Source organism: Dryobates pubescens, chromosome 22 (assembly GCF_014839835.1).
Source record: "Dryobates pubescens isolate bDryPub1 chromosome 22, bDryPub1.pri, whole genome shotgun sequence".
Lineage (NCBI taxonomy): Eukaryota > Metazoa > Chordata > Aves > Piciformes > Picidae > Dryobates > Dryobates pubescens.
The window spans coordinates 1,544,405-1,558,419 of NC_071633.1; the positions used below are offsets into that span (position 1 = coordinate 1,544,405).

Below are 14,015 nucleotides of genomic sequence, written 5' to 3' on the forward strand. Positions count from 1 at the left end.
CTGCGGCTCTCTGCTGCGGCTCCCGGCTCTCTGCTGCGGCTCTCTGCTGCGGCTCTCTGCTGCGGCTCCCGGCTCTCTGCTGCGGCTCTCTGCTGCGGCTCCCGGCTCTCTGCTGCGGCTCCCGGCTCTCTGCTGTGGCTCTCTGCTGTGGCTCCCGGCTCTCTGCTGCGGCTCTCTGCTGCGGCTCCCGGCTCTCTGCTGCGGCTCCCGGCTCTCTGCTGTGGCTCTCTGCTGTGGCTCCCGGCTCTCTGCTGTGGCTCCCGGCTCTCTGCTGTGGCTCCCTGCTGTGATTCTCTGCTGCGGCTCCCGGCTCTCTGCTGCGGCTCCCGGCTCTCTGCTGCGGCTCTCTGCTGTGGCTCCCTGCTGCGATTCTCTGCTGCGGCTCTCTGCTGCGGCTCCCTGCTCTCTGCTGCGGCTCCCGGCTCTCTGCTGCGGCTCTCTGCTGCGGCTCCCGGCTCTCTGCTGCGGCTCTCTGCTGCGGCTCCCGGCTCTCTGCTGCGGCTCTCTGCTGCGGCTCCCGGCTCTCTGCTGTGGCTCTCTGCTGTGGCTCCCGGCTCTCTGCTGTGGCTCCCGGCTCTCTGCTGTGGCTCCCAGCTCTCTGCTGTGGCTCCCTGCTGTGATTCTCTGCTGCGGCTCCCGGCTCTCTGCTGCGGCTCCCGGCTCTCTGCTGCGGCTCTCTGCTGCGGCTCTCTGCTGCGGCTCTCTGCTGCGGCTCTCTGCTGCGGCTCCCTGCTCTCTGCTGCGGCTCCCGGCTCTCTGCTGCGGCTCCCGGCTCTCTGCTGCGGCTCTCTGCTGTGGCTCCCTGCTGCGATTCTCTGCTGCGGCTCTCTGCTGCGGCTCCCGGCTCTCTGCTGCGGCTCTCTGCTGCAGCTCCCGGCTCTCTGCTGCGGCTCCCTGCTCTCTGCTGCGGCTCTCTGCTGCGGCTCTCTGCTGCGGCTCTCTGCTGCGGCTCCCTGCTCTCTGCTGCGGCTCCCTGCTCTCTGCTGCGGCTCCCTGCTCTCTGCTGCGGCTCCCTGCTCTCTGCTGCGGCTCCCTGCTCTCTGCTGCGGCTCCCTGCTCTCTGCTGCGGCTCTCTGCTGCGGCTCCCTGCTGCGGCTCCCTGCTCTCTGCTGCGGCTCCCTTCTGCGATTCTCTCCTGCAGCTCCTTGCTCTCTCCTGCGGCTCCTTGCTCTCTGCTGCGGCTCTCTGCTGCGGCTCTCTGCTGCGGCTCCCGGCTCTCTGCTGCGGCTCTCTCCTGCGGCTCCCTGCTCTCTGCTGCGGCTCTCTGCTGCGGCTCTCTGCTGCGGCTCTCTGCTGCGGCTCTCTCCTGCGGCTCCCTGCTCTCTGCTGCGGCTCTCTGCTGCGGCTCCCGGCTCTGTGCTGCGGCTCCCGGCTCTCTGCTGCGGCTCTCTGCTGCGGCTCCCGGCTCTCTGCTGCGGCTCTCTGCTGCGGCTCTCTGCTGCGGCTCCCGGCTCTCTGCTGCGGCTCTCTGCTGCGGCTCCCGGCTCTCTGCTGCGGCTCTCTGCTGCGGCTCCCGGCTCTCTGCTGCGGCTCTCTGCTGCGGCTCCCGGCTCTCTACTGCGGCTCTCTGCTGCAGCTCCCGGCTCTCTGCTGCGGCTCCCTGCTCTCTGCTGTGGCTCTCTGCTGCAGCTCCCAGCTCTCTGCTGTGGCTCCCAGCTTCAGCGCTCTGCATCAGCCAAAGGTGAAACAAGCTCCCACTCGGGAGCCCCAGGGATCTGCCTGAGCGAGTCCAGCAGGTGCTCTGTACCGACACAGCAGCCGCTGCTATGCTGCACCATGAAGTGCAAACTCACCTCCTGCCAGGACTCAGCCTCCTCTGGCTGCTGGTTCTTGAAGGCCTGGGGACAGCAACTGTCACAGCTGCTCCCTAAGTGCAGCACCACACAGCTCCACACAGCAGGAGGGGAAGGAGAAAGGAACCCTTGGTGCAGGAGCTCTAGAGAGCCATCAGGCTCTGCTGTGTCCAGCTGGAGAAGTGCCCAGCAAGGCTCTGGCCACTGCTGTCTCAGCAGGGTTCTGGGTGCTGATTCCTGCAGCCCCTGAGCTCCCTGTGAGCTCTGTCCCTCCTGGCAAGGGACAGCTGTTCACATGCTCTGGGCCAGATGCTGCTGGGATAGGCACAAAGAAGTCCCCCAGAGCTCAGCAGAGCTGCACAGCAGCTTGGCTGTGAGACGGGGGAGGGAAGGCCTCACAGGCAATGCTGGTGCTGAGGACTGACACACAGCTACCTGCTGCTGACACCAGGGCAGCAGAGGCACAGCACCTGGAATACTGCATCCAGCTCTGGGCTCCCCAGCTCAGGAGGGACAGGGATCTGCTGGAGAGGGCTACAAGGATGCCCCAACTCTCCCAGCCTGGCCTCACAGCAGAGGGCTCCTCTCATCATTGCTGTGGCCTCCTCTAGCCACCAGGTCCCTGTCTGTGCTGAGGGCTCCAGAGCTGCCCCAGCACTGCAGGGGGTCTCAGCAGAGCACAGCAGAGGGGCAGAATCCCTTTCAGCCCAAACCACTGTGTGAATCTGTGTGCTGTGGAGGCAGACTCACAGCTGGCATTCCAGCATGTTCCCTGAGGCATGGCTTTATAGTGCTGCTTCTGGCCATCTTCCACAGGTAAATGTGGCCCAGAGAGTGAGGAGGCTGAGCAAGGAGTCCTGTCCTGTGTTGGGTTTTGGTCTTTGCCTGTTGTACTTCTGTGTGTGCTGAGCCAGGGAGCATTGATGTGGCTTGGGGAAATGGCTTAAGTGAACTCTTTTGCTGAGGAAACATCCATCTTGGCTTGCTGTGATGTAGGGAGTCAGACTCCTGGTAGCCTGGATAGCAAGGGGGGATGAGGAGCAGGGTCCTGTTCTGCTTCAAACCGCAGTCAGGAGGTGAGGAAGGAGCTGAGCTGGCAGCTGGGTGACACCAGTGCTGCCCATCCAGGTCTCCAGTCCATTTCTCCCCCTGTGCTGCTGTAACTGGCTTGCTGCTGACCCTGAGCTCCCTGTAACCATCTCCCTCCTGCTCCTCCCCAGCACGTGCCAAGGTACCTCATGTCCTCCCTGCTGGATGAAACCATCGAGGCCGTGGTGGCAGGCCTCAACACCGCTGTCTACCACAGGCCTCTCACACCAAGGGCTCCTGCCAGGCAGAAGAGAAAAACAGGTAAGAGCTCTGGACACCTCCTGTGGGTCCCACCTGAAGGAGCAACAGCTGTGGGAAGGAAAGGTTGAGTCATACAAAACTCTGGATCAGCTGTGTGCTGTCTCCTGTGCTGCTCCAGCAGTGCACTGCAGGCTTCTGCTCCTTTCTCTCTGCCCAGAAGTATCTTGGGCCACAAAGATGCCCAGAGGCTGGAGAAGCTCCCCTGTGGGGCCAGGCTGGGAGAGTTGGGGCTGTGCAGCCTGGAGAAGAGAAGGCTCCAGGGAGGCCTCAGAGCAGCCTTCCTGTACCTGAAGGGTTCCAGGAGAGCTGGGGAGGGACTCTGGACAAGGGCTGAGGGACAATGGCTTTGAGCTGGGAGAGAGAAGATTGAGAGTGGAGAGGAGGAAGAAATAGTTGAGTGAGGCTGGGGAGACTCTGGCACAGGCTGCCCAGGGAGGCTGTGGCTGCCTCCTGCCTGGAGGTGTTCAGGACCAGGCTGGATGAGGCCCTGAGCAGCCTGTGCTGGTGGGAGGGGTCCCTGCCCATGGCAGGGGGTTGGAGCTGGCTGAGCTTTGAGCTCCCTTCCAGCCCAAGCCCTGCTGTGACTCTGGGAATCTTGCAGGTTGCTTTGAAGCAAATCCCAGGGATTTCACTTTCCCTGCTCTGCTGCTGTGCTGTTGCAGCCAGCTGTGTGTCCCTTGGAGCTGCTTGGGGTGCTGCTGGGGAAGGAAAAGGGGAGGAGAGGGTAAAATGAAGTGCCAGCACTTAGCTAGCTGCTTGGCTGTCTTTTGTCCCATCAGGTAGGAGGAAGAAAGGAGGGAAGAGAAGAACTCAGCCCAAGTCTGCTGGGAAGAAGAGTTCAGGGCCACAGCTGAAGAGAAGAAAGCGTCTGGTGAAGAAGAGAAGGGGGAAGAAGATGAGAGTGAGATCATGTGTGAGTCCTGCCAGGGTCCCTGCCTGTCAGCCTACAGCCAGCTCTGAAAGCTCCAGATCCTGGCACTCAGAGAAAATGCTGCCCTGTGATGAGAGCAGGTGGCTGCCTGCTGGAGGAGTGCATGCAGGGTGTGTGCAGTGTCCTCCAGAAAGGTGGATGTGGAAATGAGTTGAAACTCTGGGTCCAGAGGAGGCCACAAAGGTGATCTGAGGGCTGGAGAAGCTCTCCTATGGGGCTAGGCTGGGAGAGCTGGGGCTGCCTGGGTCCAGGCAGACCTCAGTGCAGCCTTCTAGTACCTGAAGGGCTCCAGGAGAGCTGGGGAGGGAGTTTGGACAAGGGCTGGGAGTGCCAGGCTGAGGAAAAATGGCTTTGAGCTGGGAGAGAGGAGACTGAGAGTGGAGAACAGGAAGAAATGGTTGAGAGTGAGGCTGGGGAGAGACTGGCACAGGCTGCCCAGGGAGGCTGTGGCTGCCTCCTGCCTGGAGGTGTTCAGGACCAGGCTGGATGAGGCCCTGAGCAGCCTGTGCTGGTGGGAGGGGTCCCTGCCCATGGCAGGGCTTGGAGCTGGCTGAGCTTTGAGCTCCCTTCCAGCCCAACCCATTCTGTGCATCTGTGAACTGTGAAGCAGGGCTGCTGGGTTTGTTGTCAGGTCCTGGCAGCTGCACTGCTGGGATCAGCCCAGCAAGCATGACCTGTAGGACCTGCCTCACACCTGGCTGGTCAGGTGCACTGCTTCCTGGTCCTGCTGCCAGAGCAGTGAGAATGGCCACCACCTGTTCTTCTTAAGGGGCTGGGGCACTTTTTGTCTGCATTGCTGCAAAACTCAGCTCTAAGGGCTCTTAAAATCCCTTTGAAGACCACTTGACTCTTGGGTTCAGTTTTGAGGCCCTCACTACAGGAAAGACATTGAGGGGGTGGAGCAGAGTCAGAGAAGGGCAACCAAGCTGGGGAAGGCTCTGCAGAGCAGGGCTGGGGAGCAGCAGCTGAGGGAGCTGGGGGGGTTCAGCCTGGAGCAGAGGAGGCTGAGGGAGACCTCATTGCTCTCTGCAGCTCCCTGAGAGGAGGCTGCAGAGAGCTGGGCTTGGGCTCTGCTCCCCAGGCTCAGGGGACAGAAGGAGAGGAACTGGCCTGGAATTGTGCCAGGGGAGGCTTGGGTTGGAGAGGAGGTAAAATGTCTTTGGTGGCAGAGTGGTCAGGGCCTGGCAGAGGCTGCCCAGGGAGGTGGTGGAGTCCCCATGGCTGGAGGGGTTCCTGTGGCCATGGCTCTTGGGGCCATGGTTTGATGCCATGGTGGGGTTGGGTTGAAGATTAAACTGCCTGAGATCTTGTAGAGGTCTTTTCCAGCCTTAAAGATTGTCTGATTCTGCTACCAACAGCAGTGTGCTGCTGAGTGTGCTTAGCCCAGCTGCAGGGCTGGGGCTTTCCCCTGTGGTCTGCAGCTGCAGTGCTGAAGTGATGCAGTACCACAGTCTCACAGTACATTAGATGTTGGAATGGACCTCAAGAGATCATCCAGTGCACCCCACCTGCCAAAAGCAGGATCACTGAGGGTAGTCCACACAGGAGTGCATCCAGGTTGGTTCTGAGGGACTCCAGAGGAGGAGACTCCACAACCTCTCTGGGCAGCCTGCTCCAGGCCTCTGTCACCCTCGCTGTAAAGAAGTTTTTACTCAGGATGAGATGAAACCTTCTATGTTCAAGCTTGAGCCTGTTGTTCCTTGTCTTATTGCTGTGCCCCACTGACAAGAGCTTGGCCCCCTGCCCTTGGCCCTCCCCTCAGCTGCAGTGTCTCTGTGTGCAGGTGCAGGAGGCTACGACTCGCTCCCGCATCGCCAGGGCGCTGGGGCTGGCCAAGCCTGCGCGTGGGGGCTCCCTGCCCTCCATCTCCAGACCCAGCGAGCCCTCCCTTGGCCTGATGAGAGCAGATATTGGTGCAGCTTCCCTCTCTGTGTTTGGAGATCCCTATGAGCTGGATCCTTATGAAAGGTCAGGTACCTCTGGTGACTTCACAGCTGGGGCCACAAAGATGCTCGGAGGGCTGGGGAACCTCCCCTGAGGGGCCAGGCTGGGAGAGCTGGGGCACAGAAGGCTTCAGGGAGACCTCAGAGCAGCCTTCCTGTACCTGAAGGGGCTACAAGAGTGCTGGGGAGGGACTTTGGACAAGGGCTGGGAGTGCCAGGCTGAGGGACAATGGCTTTGAGCTGGGAGAGAGGAGATTGAGAGTGGAGAGGAGGAAGAAATTGCTGAGGGGGAGGCTGGGGAGACTTTGGCACAGGCTGCCTAGGGAGGCTGTGGCTGCCTCCTGCCTGGGGGTGTTCAGGGCCAGGCTGGATGAGGCCTTGAGCAGCCTGTGCTGGTGGGAGGTGTCCCTGCCCATGGCAAGGGTTGGAACTGGCTGAGATTTGAGGTCCATTCCAACACAACTCATAGTAACCTCTCCTGAAGTACTGCATCCAGCTGTGCAGCATTCAGCACAATGACATGGACCTCCTGGAGCAGGGCCAGAGGAGGCCACAGCAGTGCTGGCAGGGCTGGAAGCCCTCTGCTGGGAGGCTCCAGGCTGAGAGAGTTGGCCTTGGGCAGCCTGCAGAGGAGAAGGCTGCAGGAGACCTCCTGGTGGCCTTGCAGTGCTCCAAGGGCTGAGCAGAGAGCTGGGGACAGAGTCTGGAGCAGGGCCTGTGGGGCCAGGCCAAGGGGGGATGGTTGGAACTGCAAGAGGGAGATTGAGAGTGGAGAGAAGGAGAAATGTTTGGTGCTGAGGCTGGGGAGAGCCTGGCCCAGGCTGCCCAGAGAGGTGGAGCTGCCCCATGGCTGGCAGCAGTGCAGGGCAGGCTGTGTGGGGCTGGGAGCAGCCTGCTCTGCTTGGGGATATCCCTGCTGGGTGCAAGGGGTTGGAGCTTGCAGGGTCCCTTCCAGCCTAAAGCAGCCTGGGATGCTGTGGTGACACATTAGCCTGTTCCTTTTGTCTTCCTTGCTGAAGTTTCTCAGCTCTTAGGGAGCCAACCTCCTTCAGCTGCTCACCTCATGAAACTTGTAACCTTTAAGAAGTTCTCTGGAGTTATTCAGAGGCTGCAGGCTGAAGGAGTTGGATCCTAAGCAACCATTTTCCAGAGCAAGTGCAGATGATGCCCTTGGTGTGCAATGAGCAGTGACCTTGCACACAGTTAAGCAGAGTTGTGGAATCTTCCATGTTCCTACTTTTCCAGACACTTGGAATTCAGCAGAACCACAGAACAGCTTAGGGATCATGTACTCCAACCCCCTCTCCCAGGGCAGGGACACCTCCCACCAGCACAGGCTGCTCAGGGCCTCATCCAGCCTGGCCTTCAACACCTCCAGGCAGGGGGCAGTCACAGCCTCCCTGGGCAGCCTGTGCCAGAGTCTCCCCAGCCTCATGCTGAAGAATTTCTTCCTCTTTTCTAGTCTCAGTCTGCCCTCTTCCATCTCCCTGCCACCTTCTGTACACCTCCCCAACCTCTCTGCCCTGGGTTGCAGAGTGATGGATTGCATCACCCTCTAAGCTGTGGATTTAGGGGGAGGGGGCAACTGAAGTGACTGTTGGTGAAATGAAAGCACCAATTTCCTCCTGGGAACCCCAAAGTCTCTCTCTGTTGGCTGCTTTATGCTGTTCTCTTTGTGTCTTTGCCCCACAGCACTGAAGAGGTTCCAGCAAGTGCAGACTCTCCAGTGAGTGCCAAAAGGAGAGTTCTCTCCCAGTCAGCACTCAGGTCTCACAGGCCTGTGGCCAGACCTGTCTCTGTGGGACTCCCCAGGTAAAAATCCATCCAGTGACTTTTGTCTTACTGTTCCTAATTGTCTGCCTCCTCTGCTCCAGGCTGAACCCCCCCAGCTCCCTCAGCTGCTGCTCCCCAGCCCTGCTCTCCGGACCCTTCCCCAGCTTCCTTGCCCTCCTCTGGCCCTGCTCCAGCCCTCAGTGTCCTTCTGGGAGTGAGGAGCCCAAACTGAAGCCAGCACTCAAGGTGTGGCCTCAGCAGTGCCCAGCAGAGAGGCACAATCCCTGCCCTGCTGCTGCTGCCCACATTACTCCTGAGGCAGGCCAGGAGTGACCTCTGATTGCTCTCTGTGCTTGTAGCATGAACCACCACAGCCTTAGGGCCAAGCTGCAAGCCCAGGAACTGGCTCTCACCTCTTCTAACAAGGCTGAAGCCCTTTAGAGGCCTCTCCTGAACTGTTTCAGTGAACCCTTTCAGTGAAGAGATTTCCTCCCCTCTGTCTGTCAGAGGTGGAGGCTGACTGACTCCAGGGAAGCCACCAGTACAAGTGACCTTCCCTGGCTGACCTCTGCTCCTGCCCTTGGTCTTGGTTTCTTCTGGCTGTGATGTGTGTGTAGAGCAAGTGCTGTAAGAGTCAAGGCAATGTCCCCCCTCTGAAACATGCAGAAGCAGTGTGCCAGCCCTGAGCCCCGAGCAGGAAGCAGAAGCTGCCCCTGTGCCTGATCTCTTGGGGAGCATCCTGTCTGGACAGAGCCTCCTCATGATGAGCAGCTCAGATGTGGTCATCAACAGAGATGGGTCACTGACAGCCAAGAAGGCAGGTAAGGGTTTGGCACTTCCCAGTGCACTTCAGCCTCTTTGCTTCATGGAGTCATGCTTGGTGGGGTGATCCCTGAAGCTCAGCTGGCAGGAGCTGACAGCAAACCCAGCAGCCCTGCCTCCGAGTTCAGAGATTCACAGAATGGGTTGGGTTGGAAGGCAGCTTAAAACTCCTCCAGTTCCAACCCCCTGCCATGGGCAGGGACAGCTGTGTGCCACCACCTGTGAAGTGAGGGCCTAGGAGGTTGTGTACAGGGAATGAGAGAATCACAGAATGGCTCAGCTTGGAAGGGACCTCAAAGCTCAGCCAGTTCCAACCCTCTGCCATGGGCAGGGACCCCTCCCACCAGCACAGGCTGCTCAGGGCCTCATCCAGCCTGGTCCTGAACACCTCCAGGCAGGAGGCAGCCACAGCCTCCCTGGGCAGCCTGTGCCAGAGTCTTCCCAGCCTCACTCTCAACAATTTCTTCCTTACCTCCAGTCTCAATCTTAGAATCGCAGAATCGTGGAATGCTCTGGGCTGGAAGGGAGCTCCAAAGCTCCTCCAGTCCCAGCCCTGCACCCAGCAGGGACATCCTCCCCTGGAGCAGGTTGCCCAGAGCCCTCTGCAGCCTCACCTGGAATAGCTCCAGGGATGGAGCCTCCATCACCTCCTTGGGCAACCTGTTCCAGCAGCCTCCTGGTGCAGAACTTGTTCCTCACACCCAATCTCAATCTGCTTGGTTCTGGTTTGAAGCCATTGCCCCTGCGCCTGTCCTTGCAGGCCTTTGGGAACAGTCTCTCTGCAGCCTTCTTGTAGCCCCTTCAGGTCCTGGCAGGCTGCTCTAAGGTCTGCCCAGAGCCTTCTCTTTTCACCCTGGTCTGTCCTAGCCATGGCCTACAGGCAGTGCATCTCTGAACACAGGGATTCTCTTGCTGAGCATGTGAGTGTGCAGGACAGGCCAGCACATGGCAGCAGGAATCCACCCTGGCATAGGGTCACTGGATGAGTTTTGGGTTTTAGCCAGGCAGCTTTCTTCTCTCAGAGGCACTTCACTGTGCTTTGCTGGATTTCCATTGCGGTCTGGAGGGCAGAAGTGAGCAGGGATCTCTTAGGGAGCCTGTTGTGGCCTTTCTCGTGGGTTGCTGCCATGCCTGTGAACTCTGCTTTGGTTTGGAGAGAGTGATGAGGACCTTGGCAAGAGGATTCTTTGCTGGAGTTCTAGAATGCATCTGAGCATCTTCGGCCGGCTCGGGGAGTGCCGGAGCCCTCGGCCGGCCCGGGGAGCGCCGGAGCCCGCGCCGACACCCTCGGCTGGCCCGGGGAGCGCCGGAGCCCGCGCCGGAGCCCGCGCCAACGCCCTCGGCCGGCCCGGGGAGCGCCGGAGCCCGCGCCGACGCCCTCGGCCGGCCCGGGGAGCGCCGGAGCCCGCGCCGGAGCCCGCGCCAACGCCCTCGGCCGGCCCGGGGAGCGCCGGAGCCCGCGCCGACGCCCTCGGCCGGCCCGGGGAGCGCCGGAGCCCGCGCCGGAGCCCGCGCCGACACCCTCGGCCGGCCCGGGGAGCGCCGGAGCCCGCGCCGGAGCCCGCGCCGACACCCTCGGCCGGCCCGGGAAGCGCCGGAGCCCGCGCCGACATCCTCGGCCGGCCCGGGGAGCGCCGGAGCCCGCGCCGGAGCCCGCGCCGACGCCCTCGGCCGGCCTGGGGAGCGCCGGAGCCCGCGCCGGCGCCTGCGCCGACGCCCTTGGCCGGCCCGGGGCGCACCGGAGCCCGCGCCGACGCCCTCGGCTGGGTCTTCCCTTGGCATGATTTTGTTTGTAAAGAGTCTGATCAACTGAAGGACAGAAGGCTCTGGGGAGACTTTAGAGTGACCTTCAAGAGGAGCCTTCAAGAAAGCTGAGGAGGAACTGGTGGCAAGGGCTTGTAGGGATAGGACCTGGGGAGGTGGATTGAAGCTTGAGGAGGGGAGATTGAGACTGGAGAATAGGAGGAAGAAATTGTTGAGAGTGAGGCTGGGGAGACTCTGGCACAGGCTGCCCAGGGAGGCTGTGGCTGCCTCCTGCCTGGAGGTGTTGAAGGCCAGGCTGGATGAGGCCTTGAGCAAGCTGGGCTGGTGGGAGGTGTCCCTGCCCATGGCAGGGGGTTGGAACTGGCTGAGCTTTGAGCTCCCTTCCAACCCAAACTCTTCTCTGAATCAATGAACTTGAAACTTAGAGATTTATTCTTTAAATAAGTCCTAATTCCAGCCTCCCTTCCAGCCATTTTTGTCAGCCACCAATTACAGGCTAATGAAGATGGCTCTGGAGATAGCTCCAGGACAGAATCATTTTGCTTCCTAAGCATTAGTGTTTACCTCAGAGATGCAGCTGTCAGCCATTAAACCTTGAGTACCTAACATGCAGAGCTCTTGGGCTGCCCTGTTGGTGTGTGCTGTGTCTGCATGTCGTAGTGGGACTGAAAATCATTAGCTCAGGACTTCTTGGAGTGGTGTGGGGAGAAGGTCCAGGTGGGTCCTGCAAGGCTGAACTGTTTGCTTGTGTGCCACAGCTCCGCTTCACAGGACATCAGCCACCGCCTCCAGGGCAGAGGATGGCTCAGGGCACAGCATACAGCCCACTACAGCGTACCCAGGGACCACAGCAAGCAGCTCCACTGCTGGACCTTCAGTTTCCTCAGGCCTGAGTGCTTGCACCAGACCCTCCTCCTCTTCCTCATCCTCTTCCTCCAGCTTGTTCTCGCCGCCTCCAGCCTCAGTGAGCAGGCTTGAGCCTGCAGCAAGCCCTGCGCAGGGCGCCTCGGACAGAGCGAGTGTGAAATCAGAGTATTCCATGACACCCAGGTCTGTCCAGACCCAGAACATAGCTCCTCTGAGCAGGCACGCCTCCAGGGCAGATGAGATGCCCAGATTTAATGGAAGCTCTAAAAACTCTGCCCCTGCCAGCTCTGCTTCAAAGCCCTCGAGCTGCGGCTCGACCGCCGGCTCCAGAGCGGTGGCCGTGCGGCAGCCGCTGAAAGCCCCTCCCAAGAGAATCGACATCTTCGAGCTTCCCAGGATACCAAAGATTAAAAGGGAATGCAGCAGCAAGCAGGGGGAGCCAGAAGCTGCAGGAAGCCCCAGCTGTGACATCCCCAGCTCCTGTGTCACCCAGCTGACGGGCAAGGAGAGCAGCCAGCAGGCAGGGAAGGGTGGCAGGGGGGAGAGCCAGAGGGCGAACGGCAGCGAGTCGCAGCAGCCGGCCCGGCCCAGCGGGGTGGCCTTCTCCAGCAGTGCAGGGGGGTATGGCAGCTCCTCCTCCTCCTCCTCCAGGAGCAAAGGCCCAGGCTCTTTTGAGAGTTTCAAAATCAACATCCCTGGCAACGCAGGGCACCCCAGCAGGCTGCCTAACCCAGGCTTCTGTAACACCTTCCGCCCCGTGGATGACAAAGAGCAGCACAAAGAGGCTCCCTCGCCGCTCTTCTCCATGAAGAAGAAGCAGGTCAAAAGTGAGATCTATGATCCCTTTGAGCCCACGGGGTCGGACTCGAGCTCGGCCAGCAGCAGCCCCGAGCGGCTTGGCTCGGGGATCCCACTGACCACCATCACCAGGACCATTTCCATCGAGCACCCCAAAGTTCAGACCTTCCAAACTGTCCGGCGCTTCACCCCCTGCAAGGTGGAGAACATCTTCGGGTCCGAGGCTGACTCTGACGCCCCGTCCGGTACCGGCGAGGCTCAGGAGGCGGCGAAGGTCAAAAGCAGGCTTGTGGAGCAGGTCTCTGACACAGAGGAACGAGACAGCAAGGCTGAGGAAGACTCTCTGAGCAGTCCTTGCACTTCAGCTGCTGTTAAGCACGTTTCTGATGCAGAGAGTTTAAAAGAGGAGGGCAGGGAGGGCCCTGACGTGTTCTTTAACGCTGAGGAATTGGCGAGCGCGGAGCCGGAGCCAGAGAGTCCCTCCAAGAGCGACGGGCAGCAGAAAGGCCACAAGGCAGAGCCAGCAGAGAGGCGCTCGCGGTCCAGGTCCTGCTCCAGCTCCCGAGGCAAGAAGAAGATGAAAAGGAAAAAGGCAGCTGCCAAGGAGCGCAGGAGATCCCCATCAGAGTCTCGGGAGAGGGCGCAGTCGAGGGAGCGGAGCTCCAGATCCACCTCTTGGTCGGGCGGAGAAGAGCACAGCAGAGCACAGCCGGCGAAAGCCAAGGGCAGGAGGTCTTCTACCGAGCGCTCCAGCAGCCACGAGCGACCGAAGAAGAAGAAAGCCAAGGATAAAAGCAAGGACAAGAAGGCAAAATCTGCTTGGTCTAGGGAGAGAAGGAAATCTCGGTCGCGGTCGGGAAGCGCTGGCAGCGCCGGGGAGCCGTCTGAGAACAGGAAGAAGAAGAGGCGGTCCCGGTCGCGGTCCCGGCGGAGGGGCCGCTCCCGCTCCAACAGCACCGAGAGGGCGAAGCGCCGGAAGCACCGCAGAGACAAGAGCCACGAGAGGCACGACAAAGACGGCAGCTTGAGGGCCAGGGGCAGGAAGAGGTCTCGCTCCAGGTCTCGGGAGAGGAGGAAGTGGAGGTCGCGGTCCCGGTCCCGCTCCGCGTCGCGCGCTCGGGAGCGCAAGAGCAGCAAGTCCAAGGACAAGAGGCCGCGCTCCAGGTCGCGCTCCAGGGAGAGGAAGCGCAGGTCGAAGGAGAGCTCCCTGCCTCCTGCGCCGGAGAAGGAGCCCAAACTTCCTGCTGACGGCGTGCCACCCCACTGCGTCAAGCAGGAGCCAAAGGAGGAGCTGGTACTGGAAGAGCTTTCCATAACCATCCAACCAAACGTCAAAGTCGAGGAGAAGAAGGCTGAGCCCCCGGTTCCGGTGAGGGAGGTCCAAGAAACCGTGAAGGTAGAGCCCATCTGTCAGGAGGTGACCTGTGGCACTGCTTTCCCTGCCCCAGGCATCACAAGCATCTGTGCTCCGCTGGGCAGGGTGGATCCTTTTGATGAGGCAGAGCTGATGAGCAGCAGAGATGCAGCAGTGCTCGGTGGCAACACCAACCTGGAGATCACGGTGAAGATCGAGAACACGGCGCTGTGTCCCTCCCTGATGGACCAGCCCCCGAAGAAGGAGGTCATCCTGCACCTGCCACCCGAGGCTGGGCCCACTCAAAGCTCATCCAAGAGCAAGCTTCCAGATTGTGTGAGGGAGGTTAAAGAGGAGTGCCTCGTGTCCAACGAGAAGACACATCACTTCAGGAAGCCTGAACTGGAGGTGGCAGCTCAGGGCCCTGCCCTGAAATCCAAAGCACCCGTGAAAAGAGTGACCTGGAATCTTCAGGAGGAAGAGAGCAGCACCTTGTCTGCTGGAAAAGCTCCAAGTAAGTCTCTGGGTGGGAAAGCCACCAGCAGTTGAAGCAAGGTGTGTGAGGGTTTGGTGCCTGGTTAAAGCTGGTTGTAGTGTGACAGCTGTCAGCTGAGCTGGGG

The 14,015-nt window shown here is 60.6% G+C and overlaps 1 protein-coding gene across 1 annotated transcript in view; it reads left to right on the plus strand.

Moving 5' to 3' along the window:
* The window catches only part of PHRF1 (PHD and ring finger domains 1), a 62,319-nt gene that overhangs the window by 36,971 nt on the left and 11,333 nt on the right, over positions 1 to 14,015 (plus strand). Inside the window, exons 9-14 of the mRNA XM_054171999.1 lie at positions 3,014 to 3,143; positions 3,923 to 4,056; positions 5,858 to 6,042; positions 7,710 to 7,829; positions 8,457 to 8,611; positions 11,135 to 13,909. Of these exons, the coding sequence (XP_054027974.1) occupies positions 3,014 to 3,143; positions 3,923 to 4,056; positions 5,858 to 6,042; positions 7,710 to 7,829; positions 8,457 to 8,611; positions 11,135 to 13,909 (3,499 nt within the window). The remainder of the gene's footprint in view (positions 1 to 3,013; positions 3,144 to 3,922; positions 4,057 to 5,857; positions 6,043 to 7,709; positions 7,830 to 8,456; positions 8,612 to 11,134; positions 13,910 to 14,015) is intronic.